The 18,786-nt window shown below is 38.1% G+C and overlaps 1 protein-coding gene across 1 annotated transcript in view; it reads right to left on the bottom strand.

The window, feature by feature from the left end:
• The window catches only part of LOC126248847 (E3 ubiquitin-protein ligase HERC2), an 851,297-nt gene that overhangs the window by 382,637 nt on the left and 449,874 nt on the right, over positions 1-18,786 (bottom strand). The window contains exons 45-46 of the mRNA XM_049950269.1: positions 6,875-7,047; positions 6,305-6,496 (exon numbers count right to left, since the gene is read on the bottom strand). Of these exons, the coding sequence (XP_049806226.1) occupies positions 6,305-6,496; positions 6,875-7,047 (365 nt within the window). The remainder of the gene's footprint in view (positions 1-6,304; positions 6,497-6,874; positions 7,048-18,786) is intronic.

Raw genomic sequence — 18,786 nt, 5'->3', positions numbered from 1 at the left:
GTCAGAATTTAACAGAATAAAACATAGTAAACACTTTTGGAAGCCACATTCTGAAGATAGAGCAGGTTGGTTGTTTGGTTTGTTGATTCGGGGTAGGGGACCAAACGGCGAGCTCATCGGTCCCATCGGATTGTGGAAGGAAGTCAGCCATGCCCTTCCCAAGGAACCACCCCAGCATTTGCCCAAAGCAATTTAGTGATTATTACAGAAATCTTCAGTCAGGATGGACAAATGCAGGTTTGAACCATCGTCCTCCAGAATACGAGTCCAGTGTGCTAACCACTGCACCACCTTGCTCAGTGAAGATACAGTTGGAGAAAATAATGGTGCAGCTAAGGCTGTCCCCTGCTTTTACATAGTAAGTGCACCACTGTAAAATCTTGGCACACTTAAATATTTACATACCTTATCTTAAATATGTAGTCTGGAATGTAAAATTTAGTGATCTCCACTAAATTTAAAAGTTTCCTTGGTTTCACTAGCAACCAGGATGCAATCCTGTTCCAGCCCCACACCAAAACATTTACATTTGCCACATTAATGCTTTGTTCCAATTTAAAATGGCATTGTTGCTCACAGGTGTCTTCTGTCTAAGACATCCATGACTGTGTGAGTAGTGGTATCTTTATCGAAGGCAGGCAACTATTTGTCATGCCAGTAAGACAATTTATTTTAGAACTACTGGTCTAAACAGAAGCCTTTGGTGTAGCTAGAGTCCCTGATTGGGACAGTTGAAACTGGAAATGAAAGCTATGGGTGCATGAATCTCATTAATAAGTGTGGTCAGACCTGGATGTGCATTGCACTTTGTCTAATTTTTTGTTATCTGCTGTAATGATCCCTGTAACACCTAATAATGTGTTCCAGTGTTTCAAAACTGGTCATGTGAATAAATAAAGACGAAATGTCCTGAAAGTGGTTATGGAAGTCTCAATCATTGTCTTCTGCATATATTGAGTTGTAGACCCTAATAAACTTTGTTAAGATGAATGAAACCTTGCCATAAGGTATTTAGGAGTACCGGAGGAGTGTCATTTCAAGTGAAATGGCCACATAAATTGCATGATTGGAAATAACTAATTGAAATTTATCCATAGAATTCCGAAGTTACGTTCACTCTGTGGGATTTGTCATGTTGATTTGTGCCAGGCACATGTAGCCAATGAGGAGTGGCAAAAGTTGCAAATTCATGCAACACATGCCTGCATCAATGATGTTATAATTCCGAGAAATACTCTGTCCTGGAAGATGTGCCTGTATCTTTTCAATTATCCGAAACACAGCACAAATCCCAGATAGATTTTCTACTGTGCATGTGTATCCACTGCATCGTCAAATGCAAGGCATTTCAACGACTCACATCTTTGTTTTGGATAAAGAATCGGATAGTAAAATTCACAAACTGAGGTCACAATTCCTCTGTGAATTTAACAGATGTTCATTCTCGAAGATACCAGGTTCAGACAGAGATGAACTGTTTGTTGATATATCTACAATTCGCTGATCTTCCTGAAGGATGTAATAAACCAACACTTTTGCATTATTTCACTGATTTTGGATTTTGAAATCCTATGCATGTACATTAAGGAGCTTTACAAATCTCCAGTATCTAAAAAGCTTAATGTAATGGGAAGTTTTTCAGCAGTGGTTACAGCTTCTCAAAAAATTATATCTTTTAATGTGTAGTATTGAGATCTAAAAAGTCCATCGTAGACATAAAAATAAAATTTTTGAAAATGCTGTATGTCTTGAACTTTCAGGTCACTCATCACTGAACTGTAAGCTCTATGACAACACTGTTTACGGAGAAAATTATACACCTATTACCTACATTGCTCTCTCTGATTATTCTCCATTTTTACAATTATATTCACAGTGCAAGCACAAAGAACTAGAAGTTCTGCGTCCGATGCCATGTTCCATGCAATTGACCGGCTACATGCCACGAGTGAGAATGCTCAGTTTGGCTACTTCTGCTGGGCACGTGTCCCTGACCTAAGTTTTGATATACATGTGTCGAGATACTTTTCTCCGGTGCCGGGTACAAGTCTCTGTGACAAACCCATCAGTGTGAACATAGTTTAAGAAAGTGTCCCCCCCCCCCCCCTCCCCTTCGCTGAGCTCTATCGTATCACAACTGCCTGTGTCTAAATAATGCTGAAAGGCTGGAAGACCTTTTTGAACACAGCTGCAGAGGGTACTGGTGACAGTTCACTTGGCATAGATTGCTCTGGTACATTTTGAAATCATTGTCTGTATCTACTAGACACAACATATGTTTCTACAGGAAAAAAGAATATTGGGGATGGGTTTTCATGTTACTCATGGTTGAATTCCTGTTGTAACAGTGGGACTCTTTTAAACACAAATCCAGACACCAGTAACAGCAGAACAGGCATTAGCATGACTGGCATCAACAGGTTCAACTACAACCACTCGTCCCATAAAAAAGGATAAGAGCAAAATCAGTTGCCAAGTATGAAGGATTTTCTTTTTACTATCAAACATTAGAAGAAAAATATTAAAGTACATAGGCATATACTGGTATAGTAACTGCAAGTAACAGCGGTGCGCATTAGAAGGCTACCTAAGTGGTGATATTACAGAAGTTTCAGTACTATGCATTAGTGAGCATTGGTTACAAGATGCACAAACATGCACTACTAGGATATCTGAGCTTTGTCTGTAGTTAGAATACAGACATTTTTGACTGTTGACTTTTGCTAGTAAGGACTTTAAATCGAAAGAAATAAGTCCCCAAAACGTGAAATACACAGAAAAAGATTCATTCTCTCTCTCTCTCTCTCTCTCTCTTTCTCTCTCTCTCTCTCTCTCTGTGTGTGTGTGTGTGTGTGTGTGTGTGTGTGTGTGAATTAACAGAAAAAAGTAGTTATATTGTACATATAGTCAGGACACAGAAGAGCAAATAGCCCTTACGGTGGGGGAAATGGATTTTCACAGAAGAATGTCCTACATGCAGTACAGGATGGAAAAGAATCAGTTTTCCTGTCTAGAAGTGAAGGGCAGGGTGTGGTGGTTTATGTAGCTTCTGGTGATGAGAATTTCTTGCGTTAGTTATATTAGTTACTAATATCTGTGTTCCATATGTTGTTAACACATTTAGTGGAAAATACACAATTCCAATCACGTCTGAGCAATGCATTGCCATTCATTTAAAAGGTATGCTACAAAGAAGCCAATCCAACATTGAGAAACAGCCTGCAGGTGCTCCTTGTGATGTAGTTTGGTAGACAGAGTGGTGACTCGCCAGTTTGCTCTTCAATTTACTGACAGACTATATCTAAGGATCACTGGTAAAAAAAGTTTTATTAGCTGCTGGATAATTTAAAAAAAAATTAAAAGTATGATTCTACTTGATAACTTCTATGACAACATAAAAAGCAAAAATGGAAAAAACAATCAAGAGATCAAGATGTTAATCTCTTGACTAAAAATCTCTTTAACTGCCTTGGGAGGGGGTGAGGAGGAGGGTGGGGGAGAGAACTAAAGCACCAAGAAGGGGAGGACAAAACAAAAATTAAACTCCACAGGCTGAGAGGGCATGTGATGACATTTCAATGAATACAAAATCAGGTTAAATTGACAAAGAGCTTGGCCATATGAGCCCACTTATCAGTTTGACATTGCACTCCTCTGGACTGGATGTGTGCTCTGGTAAGGGTGTTATATAATGAGGTGACAAAAGTCATGGAACACCTCCTAATATCATGCCAGACGTCCTTTCACCCAGCAAAGTGCAGCAACTTGATGTGGCAAGGACTCGACAAGTTGAAAGCCCCTGCAGAAATATTGAGCCATACTGCCTCAATAGCCGTCCATAATTGCAAAAGTGTTGCTGGTGCAGGATTACGTACATGAACTGACCTGTAGACTATGCCCCATAATTGTTTCATGGGCTTCATGTCCAGTGATCTGCATAGGCAAATGATTTGTTGGAACTGTCCAGAATGTTCTTCAATTGTGAACAATTTTGGGCCAGTGACATAGCACACTGTCATCCATAAAAATTCCATCATCTTTTGGGAACATGAAGTAAATGAATGGCTGCAAATGGTCTCCAAGTAGCCAATCATAACCATTTCCAGTCAATGATTGGTTCAGTTGGACCAGAGGACCTAGTCTATTCCACGTAATCATAGCACACACCATTATGAAAGCCACCATCAGCTCGCACAGCAACTTATTGACAACCTGCATCCATGGCTTTCTGGGGTCTACACCACACTTGAACCCTACCATCAGCTCTTATCAACTGAAATTCAGACTCATCTGACCTGGCGATGGTTTTCCAGTCATCTAGGGTCCAACCGAAATGCTCATGAGCCAATGAGAGGTGCTGCAGGCGATATTGTGCTGTTAGCAAAGGCACTCACATCGGTCGTCTGCTGTCATAGCCCACTAATGCCACATTCTGCCATGCTGTCCCAACAGATACATTCGTTGTACATCCCACACTAATTTCTGAAGTTATTTCATGCAGCGTTGCTTATCTATTAGCACAGACAACTCTACAAATTCTGCTCCTCTCAGTCATTAATTGAAGGTAGTCAGCCACTGCATCATCCACGTGGCAGCCCACCCACGTGGGAGGTAATGCATGAAATATGGTATTATCAGTACACTCTTGACACTGTAGATATTGGAATATTGAATTACCAAATGATTTCCAAAATGCAATGTCCCATGTTTCTAATTCCAACTACTGTCTGTTAATTCACAATGTGCAGCCGTAATCACTGTGGAAACCTTTTCATCTGAATCACCTGAGCATAAATGAAGCTTTGCCAAGCACTGCCCTATTATACCTTGAGTATGTAATGCTACCAATATTTGTATATGTGCATATCACTATCTCATGATTTTTGTCACCTCAGTGTAAAGTCACTGTATCATCACCTGAGGCAAGTTGGCCACAACTGTTGTAACTAAATCTTTATATCCTGGATACTCACACTGGGATGGCATTGAAGTCTGAGCTGGTTCACGCACATTCTATCGGGGACAGATCTGGGGATCTTGCTGGGCATGGGAGCACAGCAATATCATGCAGACAGTTGAGAGAGACCCATGGCATGTGTGGACCAGCACTATTCTTTTGAAAACTGGTCAAGGTTGTCCATGATGTAATGTTGTGCTGTCAGAGACACTCAATCACTACCTGCAGTGACATGAAGTCATGCCTGATGGCTCCTCATATCATGATGCCAGGAGTAACACCACCATGCCATTCCAAATCATTGGAAGAATGGATCTTCTCCCCATCTCACCCCACCTCCTTGCGGACAGTGGTCATCCAGGGTCGTGCAAAATCATGATTCATCACTGAATACAATGCAATACCAGTCATCATCAGTCTATGTTTCCTTGTCATGGCACCATCCAAACACAGCCGTTTATGATGTGGTGTTAATGTCAGCCCATGTACTGGAAAGTAATTCTCTGCCCAATGGTGCTAGACTACAAAGAATGTTGCATACAGTCTGTTACTTGTTTTTGGATGACACTTACATATGTGAAGGGGCTCAATGTGTTTGGTGCACAATACACAGATTCCAGCTTGTGGTGGTCAGACATGGTCAACCAGAAACTTGATGACAAATATGCTTGCCTTCAAATTCCCATACAGTCTAACAATGGGACACTGTCACATCTGGATGTCCCAATAATCTGGATATTCCACAATTTGACCAACCAGCCAAATGGAGACCCAGAAAGAGGTCACTTTCAAACTCTGTCAGGTGGTGTTAATGCTACACAAGCACACAGCATCTCCTTGTCCTTCACAGTGTCTGATGCTATTCTCGGCCCTTATACACCCTAGCGGGCCTGGTAGTAACCATAAACATGAACAGCACTCATTCACTCTGGTGGACAGTGTATCTGGTACAGAGTACTGCAGCTCTAATCATTTACACACACTGATGGTGAGTAAGTGTTTGAAGATAAATTGACATCCGACCTTTTTTTTTTTGCACTGTAGTTCAATGCTGTTTAGAGCAGTACTATGCCTGACATTCTGGGAGAAGAAATTCAGGTACTGCACTCAGATAACTGCATGACTACTTATGAGGCTATGGAGTAAAGCAAATGTTTTGATAGGATTTTGACTTATTTTGGTTTCAAAACTGGTTGTAAATAAGATATTATTCCTTTACACTGTGATTGTGGAGATAGCGACAAAAATAATTATGCAACAGGCTAAATTATTTCAAAAGGTACGACAAAGGTTTCTTTTTTTCTTTCTTTGCACTTTTGAAAGATTTGTACCCAAACATTATCTCACCTGAACATTTAAATCATGAAGGCCATCATATGCTACCTTCAAAACAGTCCCCACATCACCTTCATGGACCTCCTCATAACTTTTACAGCAACGCACAAGCATGCCTTCTGTTATGTTATCACGTACATACATGGCATACTCATCATTTGTTAGAAAATCTGCTCGTTGATTATAGCCAGTTGTTGATGTAACCTAAAAAAAATTAAATATTCCAAGATAAAATAAAGCTCTTAGAAACTTTTTATTCCACAAATTTCAAAATCTTAAGTACATCATAAACTGAAACAAGCTGATGCCTATACAGACTCCTTCGTTATTTTGAACATGTTACCATTTGATAGTACACAGCACTGCCAACAACAGTTTATGAGTTTAACAGAGTCATCTTGAATGTGAGTCTAAAAATGAATTAAAACAAGACTAACATAATGCACAGTCAACACACTGATCAATAAACAGCACAACATAACAATGACAACGATTTAGCAAGGTGTCTCAACTATTTAAAACTGTAGAATACTTTATTTTTAAGTACAGTTTTCTCTCTACGTAAAGTGAAAGTATACTCACATCTGGTGCACCAGACACCACACCTGATCCTAAATTTTCTGATGCAGTGTCAGAATCTGATGACATGTCATTAAAAGAAGAGTCAGAATCCGATTCAACCAATGTGTGAGATGGATGTTCAAGAAGCCAGCCAACAACTGTTTCAGGACTTGGAGGGACTTCACTGGTCAAACCTGAAATTAAACACAGCTTACCATAATATTTAGCATTAACAGAAAGCATGTAACAACTCAAAGCACCAGATAACATGAAAGTAACCTAATGAGCAAACCTAAGAAAATATGAGACATGCCAAAATTTAAAAATTCATACTACATCCAACAATGTTACATAGTGACAAGCATTCTGTCTGCATATTGTTAATATAAGAGTGTAACGAGAAAATGTACTTGAAAACACATTCCTGTACATTAAAAGTAAGAGACTGGTCAATAATGCATGGTTCACAGATCCATATGAAAGATCAGAGCGATTTCTTTAATTGTTACCTGGCAAACTTCAATTAATTATTTTAAGTACTACTTAAGCCATGGTATTCTTCTTTGTAAACTTGTATTTCAATAGTGTATAATAACAACAGTACTTTTAAATTTAATTATCATATTTTGTTGTCTGTCAATAATATCAACAGTGGTAAAATAAGTTGTTAATTATGTGCTCCATAGATCACTGGCATAATTTTTACGGTAATAACATAAAAAAGTCAGCTTACCAGCTATGCATACATTACTCGTTTATATGACTTCATGTAAATGCAGCTGAATGCTGATTCTACGCAGATGAGTTTACATAAAGTAAAAACTTTTAATTTCAGAAAACAACTACGTATGTAATTCCTTTCACACTACATACACTACAAGCTTTTAAATGTATTAATGTTTGTGAAAACTAAAACATAATTTTTTTTGAAAATTTTTTACTCTGCACACTGTAATTAGAACCTCAAAACATTTTAGCATTGAATCTGAGGGCCTGATTGTTTCTCAAGATATTTCCCTTCACAGTGTTTGTCTACAATCCCACAATGTGTCACAGTGTTTGCTGGACTGTGATACATAAGTTGCAACCCAGACACTCTCTAAGCAATGTTTTACAAGTATATCTCAGGCGAATGTGCAGGCTATGGGAGCAGTGGTACCTAGAGAGCCTATATACAGGGAGAGAGTGGCCATAGGTAAAAATCACACTTGACTGGCTGAGCCGCTGTGACACCATGTTTACGCCACAGGTATCTCTCAAGTGCTATGTTTGCAATGCTTTTCAGAGTTAGATTACTGTTCTGAAGACTTTTGGAAACAATTAGAAGGTAATTTGACTTATTTACTGATTTGTTGTGCACTTTGTATGTGTTTGCACCCTACTTAGACAACTTTTTGCATGAAATTTACATGTGTGAGCTTAAATATGAGCTCAAATAAGAAAGTATTTTGTTATGAAATCACTACTATTTTGAAGTAAGCATGATAGCAGTGGTACCATATGTAGTTGACCACCTTTAATTCATTCTGCAGACATTCAGAAACGTTGCCAGGTTGTGCTGCTTTCAGATGTACCAACAGAGGTGAAGGTGAATTTCGTTTGCTTGTATTTCCGCAGAATGAGGAAAGAAGAAAGCAATGGGATGTTGCAGTTAACAGGGGTGATGTAAATCACACAGGAGCCTTGTGGAAACTGACGAACTACTCTTATCTATGTGAAGTAAGTGGTTTTAACTTTCCAACTGCATACAATGTGAGTTGTAAGTTAGATGTTATTGTGAGATGTGACATTTGGCCTGTGTATTGACTGTGTGCAATTTTTCATAGCACATCTAATTCTTATAAGCATAGAATTAAAATGTAGTTATGTAGCAGATGTCGACAGATTCTTGTCATTCCAGATGACTAGACTATTTGTTTATCAATTTATCATTGCTTCTGTTCGGGCAGGAAGCTTCACACATTTTTTTTCAGAGCTTGTCTCTTTTTTTTCCCTCTAGTATACTTGGTAAACATGTTTTTCAGATATCAATTTACTACAGCTCCTTTCTTTTCCTTCTTTATTATAGAAACATTTCACTGATGACCAGTGGGAGAAAGTGAGGGTCGACGGCAAGAGGAAGCTCAAATCCAATGCCATACCAACAGTTTTTTCTCACATAGTACTAAAGGTTAAAAGAAGGAAAATTAAACTACGCCATCAGCAACCAACTCAAGAAAATGGAAGCAGCAGTCCCACAGCAGAGACTGTTGCAGAAATCTAGCAGCAGTGTGATGAAGATCTCATGTGTAGTGTGCAAGACAGTGATATAAGTGAACCAGTAGAACGTGAACTCACAGAAAAATTACATAAACTAGAAGGTTACATTCATGTTCAAAAGACAGATTTCAGCTCTCAAGGAGGTCAGTTGTCTTACTTTGAGGAATACATGACTAAAAAGTAGACTCTACAGTGTGTGTCACTCAGTTCCACATAAACTAAAAACACTATTTAATGACATTCAACTGGAGAGTTTAAATAAGAAACAAAGTGAAATGGACAGCGAGTAGTGTGAAAAAAGCTCTCCACTTGAAATTTGCATATGGTAGCAAAGGATTTGATTATTTAATTAGTTCAGGTTTCCCACTGGCATCGCAGCGTACACTAAGGAGGAGACTTCAAGATTTGAACTTCAGTTCTGGTATTCTAGAAAAAGTCTTCACGCTTCTCACAGAAAAGGTTGAAAGTATGAGTGAAAAAGAATGTGACTGTGTTCTACTGCTTGATGAAATGTCAATTACTACAAGCAGGGAATTTGATGTGGGAACAGGTGAGTATACTGGCCTTGTTACCCTTCCAAGCCATGAAGGTGTTGTCACACATGCTTGTGTTTTTATTTTGGGTGGTATCTCTTCCAGTTGGAAGCAAGTAGTGGCATATCATTTTACTGGAAATAATGTAAATGGTAAAGTTTAGTTTGGCATTGTTTTACAAATAATTAAATGCAGTGAACATATAGGACTAAGTGTACAGTGTGTGACATCAGATATGGGTGCTGCAAATCAAAGTATGTGGAGACATTTTGGAATTGTTCCTGGAAAAAAATTCTGTCATTCAGAATTAAATTTTAAATCCTGAAGATGCAGGTAGAAGAATATAATTAATTGCAGATGTGCCACACCTTTTAAAAATGTTAGACAATGTTTACTGTCCAACACGGTTATAAACATTCCTGAGAGGATAAGGGACAAGTATAAGTTGCCATCCACAATTGTTGACTGTAATCATATTAAGGAACTACATTACTTTGATCGGGATAATGATTTGAAACTTGCTCCCAAGCTAACAACAGATGTAATAGAACCAAATAAGTTCAGCAAAATGAAGGTTTCTGAGGCGCGTACTTTTCTCTGCCATGAAACCAGTTGTGGTCTAAAGTTTATGTCTTCTGAAACTGATACTGCTGAATACACAATGACAGCATGGTTTGTTGAGATATTTAACAAATGGTTTTCAACAATGACTTCTAGGCATCCAATTACTGCCATCGGCACCTTCAATCAAGAAAGGAGGAGGCTATCCCATTGCTGAACAACGTTATGATGATATTTGAGCAGATTGAAATTGGAAAATTCGGTCACTGGAAACCAGTTCAAAGTGGTGTGAGACTGTCCACACAAAGTGTACTTGATCTACAGGAAATCTTTTTTACACAAGAATAATTACAAATTTTTGCTGACAGCTAGATTAACATCCCTGTAAATGTTTTGTTTTTGGGCAATAAAAATCAATCAATCAATCACAAGATTGCCTATAAAATATGTTCTCCTGTGTTAGAAGTATTCAGAAGGTTCCCACAGCACTGCAGTTAAAAAACAATTTGATAACTATTTGTGTTGCTCAGTATATCACAGATGTATGAAAAGGATCCTATGACAAGAGTGATTCTGTCTACCTTGCAAGTTTTCTTGACCAACATTCCATTACACACCCCACATCATCTGTAACTCAGCCTGCTTTTAAGCTTCCAAAAGGTTGGAAAGAGCATGAAATCAGTTGTGAGGATGACTTAAGTAACATAGAAAGAAATGCATTATATCATATTGCCAGATATGTTATAGGGAGCGCAATGAAATTTTACAAGCTATGAGAGAAGTGCCTGAATGTAGTAGCATCATGTGCCAGACAAACCATAGCTTACTGCACTTTTATGAATTTGAAACAGTTCAGACAGGAAAAAGACACCCTTATCTATGCCTCAGAGGAGTGTTTTTATTTTTTTTATTTTTATTTATTTTTTTGATTTTTATTTCTATTTTTATAACTGGAAGTGATTTTTAGGAATATTGCTCCTACACTTGAAAACTCACAGAATTTGAACTGTTTTCAGTTTGTTATTGATAAATTTCATGGTGATGATCAAATCCAAGGAGTTCAGTTTCCTGATTGGCCCAAAATTAAGTTGAAACTGGTGAAATGATTTGTTAGATTTCGCCTGAAGATATTCTGACTGAAAATGAAGAAGAATATGTGCTTGAAATTTGGCCATTCTATGGCCAGCAAAACCTCTGCTATGCATGGACTGGCTCAAAATGTTAGGTAGTTGTAGTGAAACTGATCTGTATTATGTGACAGTTATAAGAGATTGTTTCTTGTGCTTCAGCTCTGAAATTTTTCTGTGCTGAAGGACTGTGTTTCATTTGTATCTAATGACCAATACAAGTTTCATGTCACCATCAGATCTCAGAATAACAACACCATTTTAACCAAACAAGTAAAATGTTTTTAACCATGAGCAGTCACGTAGATGGTCCAGTATTTGTAGTGCATACATTATAATTTCAAGGTATTTGATGTGCTGGTCCTATATCAGCTGGTCAACAACATACACAGCAAAGAATTTAATGTTTGGGACTCAGATCATTTATGATCAGATTTACAAAATCAGATTTCTTTGTTATCCTAAGTTCATTGTTTTCAGTTTATCTGTGTAGTTCTGTTATTTATTGCCTATGTTTGTGCTACAATAGGTACAATTATTACTTCAGTATCTCTGGTGACTGAGCAGTAAACAAAAAGTTGCTGTCATCTGTGAACAGTATTGTTTCTGTTAGTGTGGAATATTATGTGTAGTCGTTAATGTAAGCTTGGAATAGTATTGTACCCGATGCATAGCATCCTCCATATTTACATACTCTTCTGAGACATGCTTGCCAATACAGTTAAATGTTTCAGTAATCCATTCCATTCTGTTTTCTAGGTAGTGTAGAAACCATTTCCTCACTACCCTCAACATTTTAAGCATGTCAAGTTTCTTTAACAAAATTTGTTGGTCTAGTGGCTAAAAGGTTAAATGGTGCAACCACATATGTTTTACATTTTCTAAATCTGAAGTCAAATCGTTCTTTACTGAGAATTCTGCTGTAAGTGATTCATAAGCCTGTTTTTTGAATAGTTTTTACTATCTTTGTGAGAGATGACAGTGCTGTGAATTATTGTAATGTCCTATATTTTGACTGCCACCTAATCTGTGTGCACAGGAAGAAACTTGGTGTGTTTGAAATGTAGAGGGTTTGTAACTGGGTATCAGTGGTATATTAACACTGCCAAATAAAGCCCTTTCATCCTATTAATGCATTCTCTTGGCAAGTACACTGTTGTTTAAAACTCTGGGACTTTTATTTTTTATACTGAACACTAAATTACCGACTGTGTATTGCTAGACAATAGCACAAACACTAGCAGTAGCATAGAGTTATAAGGTGTACAGTGGCTTGTATTAGTAAATTCTGTAGTAGGTAAGTGTCACCACTGCTAAAGCATTTGTTTATAATATCTACCAAGTTCTTAGGATTAAGTATCCCGCTAAACTTTTTTTTAATATTTAGCTACATTTTAGCTTCTTGCTATGAGTGTCCTGCTGGACATTATTCCATAGTATTAATTGATATGTGTATAATGAAATCGAATTTCAATTACTGTGCCCAAAAAATCTGTATGTCTATATTGTTTATGCACTGTAAGATGGGTTTCGTTTCTGCTGTTTAGTTAAAGCCTTAATAAGAGTAATGGTGTCTGTTGTTAATTACTGACAAAGAGAGATATTGCATTCTATTTTACTCACTACCTTTAATTGCCTACATTCGTATTGATGTACATTTTGTTCTATATCTGTTTGTTATTGTGAAAATAAAGTAATGAGTTTGGGTAGTTCTATGCGTTCGTAATACATCTGAAGATACTTGAAATTTCCAGAGGATTTCCTGTTGCCAATAGTCACACTACTCCTGGACAACATAATTAAATATTTCAGGAAATACTTCACCAAATAATTTTTTGAAAAATGTCATGTACTTCCACATTTATACATTCATGTCTCATTATGTTCTACACTTCCTCTTCTTTCTGCCTTTGACTAAAATATCTGTAATGTGGAGGTAGTGTTTTCTGTCTGCCCATAATATTAGACTCCATTATATGAATAAAATAAAACAACCAGTGCTAAATGATGCTAAACCTGCCTCACCTTATGAGAATGAGGGCAGATTGTTATGAGTGTCCTGCTGGACATTATTCCATAGTGTGAACTGACGTCAATGCAATGCAAAAGAATTTCAATTTTTGTACCTAGAGAAAGAAGCAGTGAGCAGCTCACAAGTGCGCCCCCCCCCCCCCACTCTCCTCTCCACTCCTCTCTCTCTCTCTCTCTCTCTCTCTCTCTCTCTCTCGCTCCTTTCTGTGTGCCAGACTGTCCCTTAGTGCTTTTTCTGTCTGCTGAAAACCGACCTGTCCTCATGTGCATTTTTTCCTCACTGTGGGGTCTATAGACCAATGGATCAACGCATCTAATCTAATTCAGTACTGTTGATAATGTCGCCATGTGGATAGGAAACTATGTAGGATGGCAATGAGAACAGCTTACGAAAATTCCAGGCCACCTCAAAGCTATGCACTGCATAGGTCAGTTGGGAGGTGCAATTCTTCACTGATGATTGCATCCTGAATATTCATATTCTGTGGAAAAAGGGAGTGTATGGCCATTATTTGTAGTAGAACCAATAGAAATTTGTCTATACGGATCTCTTGTTTCAAATTTATTCCCCCTTGTTGCATTCTGTAATGTCCGGTCAAGAGGAAGCGACCTAAAACTTGATGTAATTGAATGCAGGACACAGCCATGCTGAGGTAAGTCCAGGCAGATATAAGTGCATTGCATATTATAGTTTTGTACACAATCTGAAAGTTTAAAGACACCTGAAAAGTCTGAGCAGCACTTTAAGATGCTAAACACTTGAGCAATGCTCATGCTTTACTACTGTCGTCTTTGTAGCAACAAATGGCTGAAAATATATTCTGCATAATCTAATGTAGAAATAGGCTGAGGAATTATGACCAAATGACAAAAATTCACAATCGCAATCAGTTGTAACAGGAAAGGAGCATGAATTAACACACATTTGTGTTGTTAACATCTTATCTCTTACAGAATCTCATAATGTAGGGTAGCTACTAATTCCTTAATTGCATATGTTCATAGATTTTTTAAAAGGTTAATCCTATAACCAAAATTGTTTGCTTCTTTACTTCAATGAAGTAACCCTCAGTTTCAGGCGCCTGTTCTTGTTTCCTTGTAAAACCGTCACACCAACAAGCATTGCAATGTACTGATTTTTTATCTGATAATAGAATATTTTGTGACGTGAATTTCAGGTTATTTGCGGACCAGAACACAAGGAATTTTTGTGTTTCACTATTATCATCGCCTGAGTTTTGACACACATAAATTATTAACACGTTTTTCACATTTGTAGTTGGATGCAACGGCACTATTAACTTGCAACTTTTTGCTGAACAAGTCCTCTTTGAAAACTTTTCCGTTCTGTGGCGTACCATGTCTGCAAATTTACTGTCTGAATTGAGATAGTAATATTTGTTAGAATTAGTTTTCTTGTTACATTAGTTCGTTACTGCAGTGCACTTCACATTGCCTGATATCAATAATGTTTCTTAATGGTGAAGTTACTCATGAGAAGCGTTCAGCCTGTGAGAATGTCTTGTGAATACTTTTTGTCATGTCTTCAAACATTTTTGCACGTCACATGTGGTACACTGCTTATGATTTTATCAGATGTAATGTGCACTATATTTTTAACATTTTTTGCTTGAGATGGAAAATAAATCCCACAGGGCCTATATTTGTTGTTTACATTCTTGTTATTGCGGTGCTCAGTCTTCCAAATGAGCTTCAAAACAGAAATATATATGTCCCAAATGGTTTTCACATTCACTGGAGGAAATTGTACTATTAGGGATGTGTATTACTGATCCAGTAAGCATTCAATCATTCAAAAGACGTTTATTTGAGTATTTCTCGCAATTTCATCTCGTGTTTTTGTCTCGGGGACAGAGGTATTTCCGCGGACTTAGCACTCCATTATCGCCCATTCGAACATTCCACCGAAGTCTGGCAGAAACATGGCCACCGTAGCGGTGTTGGCCACTCTCTCTCTATACAGGCTCTCTAGCGGTACCCATTGTTCATCTTGCACATTCCTCTCCACATGTGGCTGAGCATTCACCTACCAAAATATGTCACTGAAAGTTACCAGAAGGAGGATGATGATGATGATGATGATGATGATGATGATGATGATGATGATTGGTTTGTGGGGCACCCAACTGCACGTGCCCATACACATTTCCAACCCTTGCTTAGTCCAATCTCACCACTTTCATGAATGATGATGAAATGATGAGGACCACACAAACACCCAGTCATCGTTACCAGAAGGAGTGGAACTACTTATTACTCTAAGAGCTCTGTGATATACTAATTATCATTTCTTTTACTGTAAATACATAGAAGCTGATATCATATTTATACCTAAAGTCGACTCCAACCACTTGGCATTTGGCCCTATGTGCTTCAAAAGACTGCTCCAGGTTTTCTTCCATTTTCTCATGCAGCTTGGGAGCTTAATTACAATCTGTAATCTTTCATACATAACCTTGTGACATATCAACGAATCATGTTCCCTTGTGACCATAAGATTAAGAGTGTGACATGCTCCTGAGTGGAGGTCTGCATCATTTGTGGTGGTGAAGAATGTCAGAATGAATGCGCAAGAGACATCTGTATTTGATGCAGCATAACTGCCTAACTAGCTGGGTAATGCTAACATCTGCTAGGTGGCATGGCTAGTAAGCATTATCACTATATGAGATTAACTGTCACCCAGAAATAGAATTTCCATAACTGTATATACACTAGTTAATTACTCGTATATTTTGCAAATTTGAACTGCAAACATGATTATACTGTTATTAACTTCGTAATCTCATATTGTAAACTATTCTTGATTTAGAGAGAGAGAGAGAGAGTAGAGAGAGAGAGAGAGAGAGAGAGAGAGAGAGTCATTCAATATATTGTTGTTTTGTAGAACTGGCTTTGGAACAAAGGTATAGTGCACATTTTTACAGGTAAAATTTGGCGGTACTATCGGAAAAGTTTGAACTTTGGAGATTTTGGTGCAAGATCATTCCAATGTGTCTATCATATAATGGCGTGATGTTTAAGTTTTACCAGTTGAAGTGTGTGGTGAACAAGTGGACACTGGAAAACTAGAAATGAATAGCTTGGTCATAAAGAACAGGACAGAGTTATACATGTGGAATCTGACCAAGCAATCCAATTACAGCAACATAAGCTTGTAAAAGGACTGTTAAAAATCACATACTGCATTGAAAGAACTGCACGATGTGTGATGCCATTATTCATAAATAGAAGAAATCACCAGTAGTGCACTAGTTCACCCCAAAGGATTTGTTTCATATTACAATTTTCTAAACTTTAATTTCAGAATCTCTCTTTTAAGTGTGTTAAAAGTAAAAGTATAAATAATGTTCCAGTACTTTATCTGTCAATTAGTAACTAAAAGCATTTCCAATTAACCTACCTACATTAAAGCTTGGTTATTAAATGAAATGAAAGGAAAGTAACAGCGGTAAAGAAAAAAAGAGAGAGAATGGAGTATGCTCACATTCCAAATAGACTATTGAGTCATTTACTGTTAATTATTGTGTAAAAATGACAGAATGAACTGTTGTGTCAAATATGTGGAAGCCTAAAGTCATGAATATTTCTGTCTTTAATCTGTGACAACTAGTCGTATTAGAACACTGAACACTTCAGAACTTGTTCTTTAATACACGACCTGTGTAAAAGTCTTTTGTTAATTTCAAATTTAGAGATAGTGCTGTTTGATACAAAATACACTTCTATCAGTCACTTTACAAAATACAAAACTGTTGCTGGTTCTTGTCTCACAGTGGATATAGAGTGAACTTAAAAGTGAGCATGGAAGAAGAGTTAGTTAAAGTTAATATTCTAATGTTTTGTTAAGTAAACGAAACAAGTGATCTCCATACTGAGGTCAAAACCGAGTCTAACTGTGAAGTTATCTGGGGGCGAGTAACAGATGTATTTGAACTCGTGTTAATCACTGTATGTTTTTGCCGGCCATCCAATTCTGCTGTGAAAGTTTTAGAATCATTCAAATAAAGGCTATGCTCAGTAGAACGGAAGTACCAAGCTTGTGCAATATTAAAGTCCATGTCATGTTGGAAGGTGGCCCAATTTTCAGCCATTCTGTGCATCCCCCCCCCCCCCCCTCACTACACATCAGCAGCCAGTAATATTCATTCTCTTTCTGAGCAAGGAGCAGCGAGTTACAGCTAGACAGCAAGAACCTTGCTCCTACATGCTGCACTGTTGCTGTACTTCACGACAGCCCAATTATTCATTCAACTGTCAGCCTTTTTCGTAATTTTTTTTTCCTTGTAGCAGTATAGGTATGAATGTATATCTGTAAATGTTTAAGTGGGATTAAAAATAAGAGCCAGGTGATGGTAATAAATGTGGACTGCTGCACAAGCAGGTGAGGGGGATTATTTACCGCACTTATAACTTTTTCAAACATGAATTTGAAAGCTGGTGTCCTACTGTTGACATTTGAAGACACGAGAATGGACTCCAGAACCATGTGGTGTGATCTACATCTACATCTACATTTATACTCCGCAATCCACCCAACGGTGTGTGGCGGAGGCACTTTACATGCCACTGTCATGACCTCCCTTCCTGTTCCAGTCACGTATGGTTCGCGGGAAGAACGACTGCCAGAAAGCCTCCGTGCGCACTCGAATCTCTCTAATTTTACAATCGTGATCTCCTCGGGAGGTATAAGTAGGGGGAAGCAATATATTCGATACCTCATCCAGAAACGCACCCTCTCGAAACCTGGACAGCAAGCTACACCGCGATGCAGAGTGCCTCTCTTGCAGAGTCTGGCACTTGAGTTTGCTAAACATCTCTGTAACGCTATCACGCTTACCAAATAACCCTGTGACGAAGAGTGCCGCTCTTCTTTGGATCTTCTCTAACTCCTCCGTCAACCCGATCTGGTACGGATCCCACACTGATGAGCAATACTCAAGTATAGGTCGAACGAGTGTTTTGTAAGCCACCTCCTTAATTGATGGACTACATTTTGTAAGGACTCTCCCAATGAAACTCAACCTGGCACCCGCCTTACTGACAATTAATTTTATATGATCATTCCACTTCAAATCGTTCTGTACGCACACTCTCCAATATTTTACAGAAGTAACTGCCACCAGTGTTTGTTCCGCTATCATATAATCATGCAATAAAGGATCCTTCTTTCTATGTATTCGCAATACATTACATTTGTCTATGTTAAGGGTCAGTTGCCACTCCCTGCACCACATGCCCATCCGCTGCAGATCTTCCTGCATTTTGCTGCAACTTTCTAATACTGCAACTTCTCTGTATACTACAGCATCATTCGCGAAAAGCTGCATGGAACTTCCGACACTATCTACTAGGTCATTTATATATATTGTGAAAAGCAATGGTCCCATAACACTCCCCT

This window comes from Schistocerca nitens, chromosome 3 (genome assembly GCF_023898315.1).
Source record: "Schistocerca nitens isolate TAMUIC-IGC-003100 chromosome 3, iqSchNite1.1, whole genome shotgun sequence".
Taxonomy (NCBI): Eukaryota; Metazoa; Arthropoda; class Insecta; order Orthoptera; family Acrididae; genus Schistocerca; species Schistocerca nitens.
Note: the sequence above shows the minus strand (reverse complement) of the source record. Positions and strands in the feature narration are given on the sequence as shown.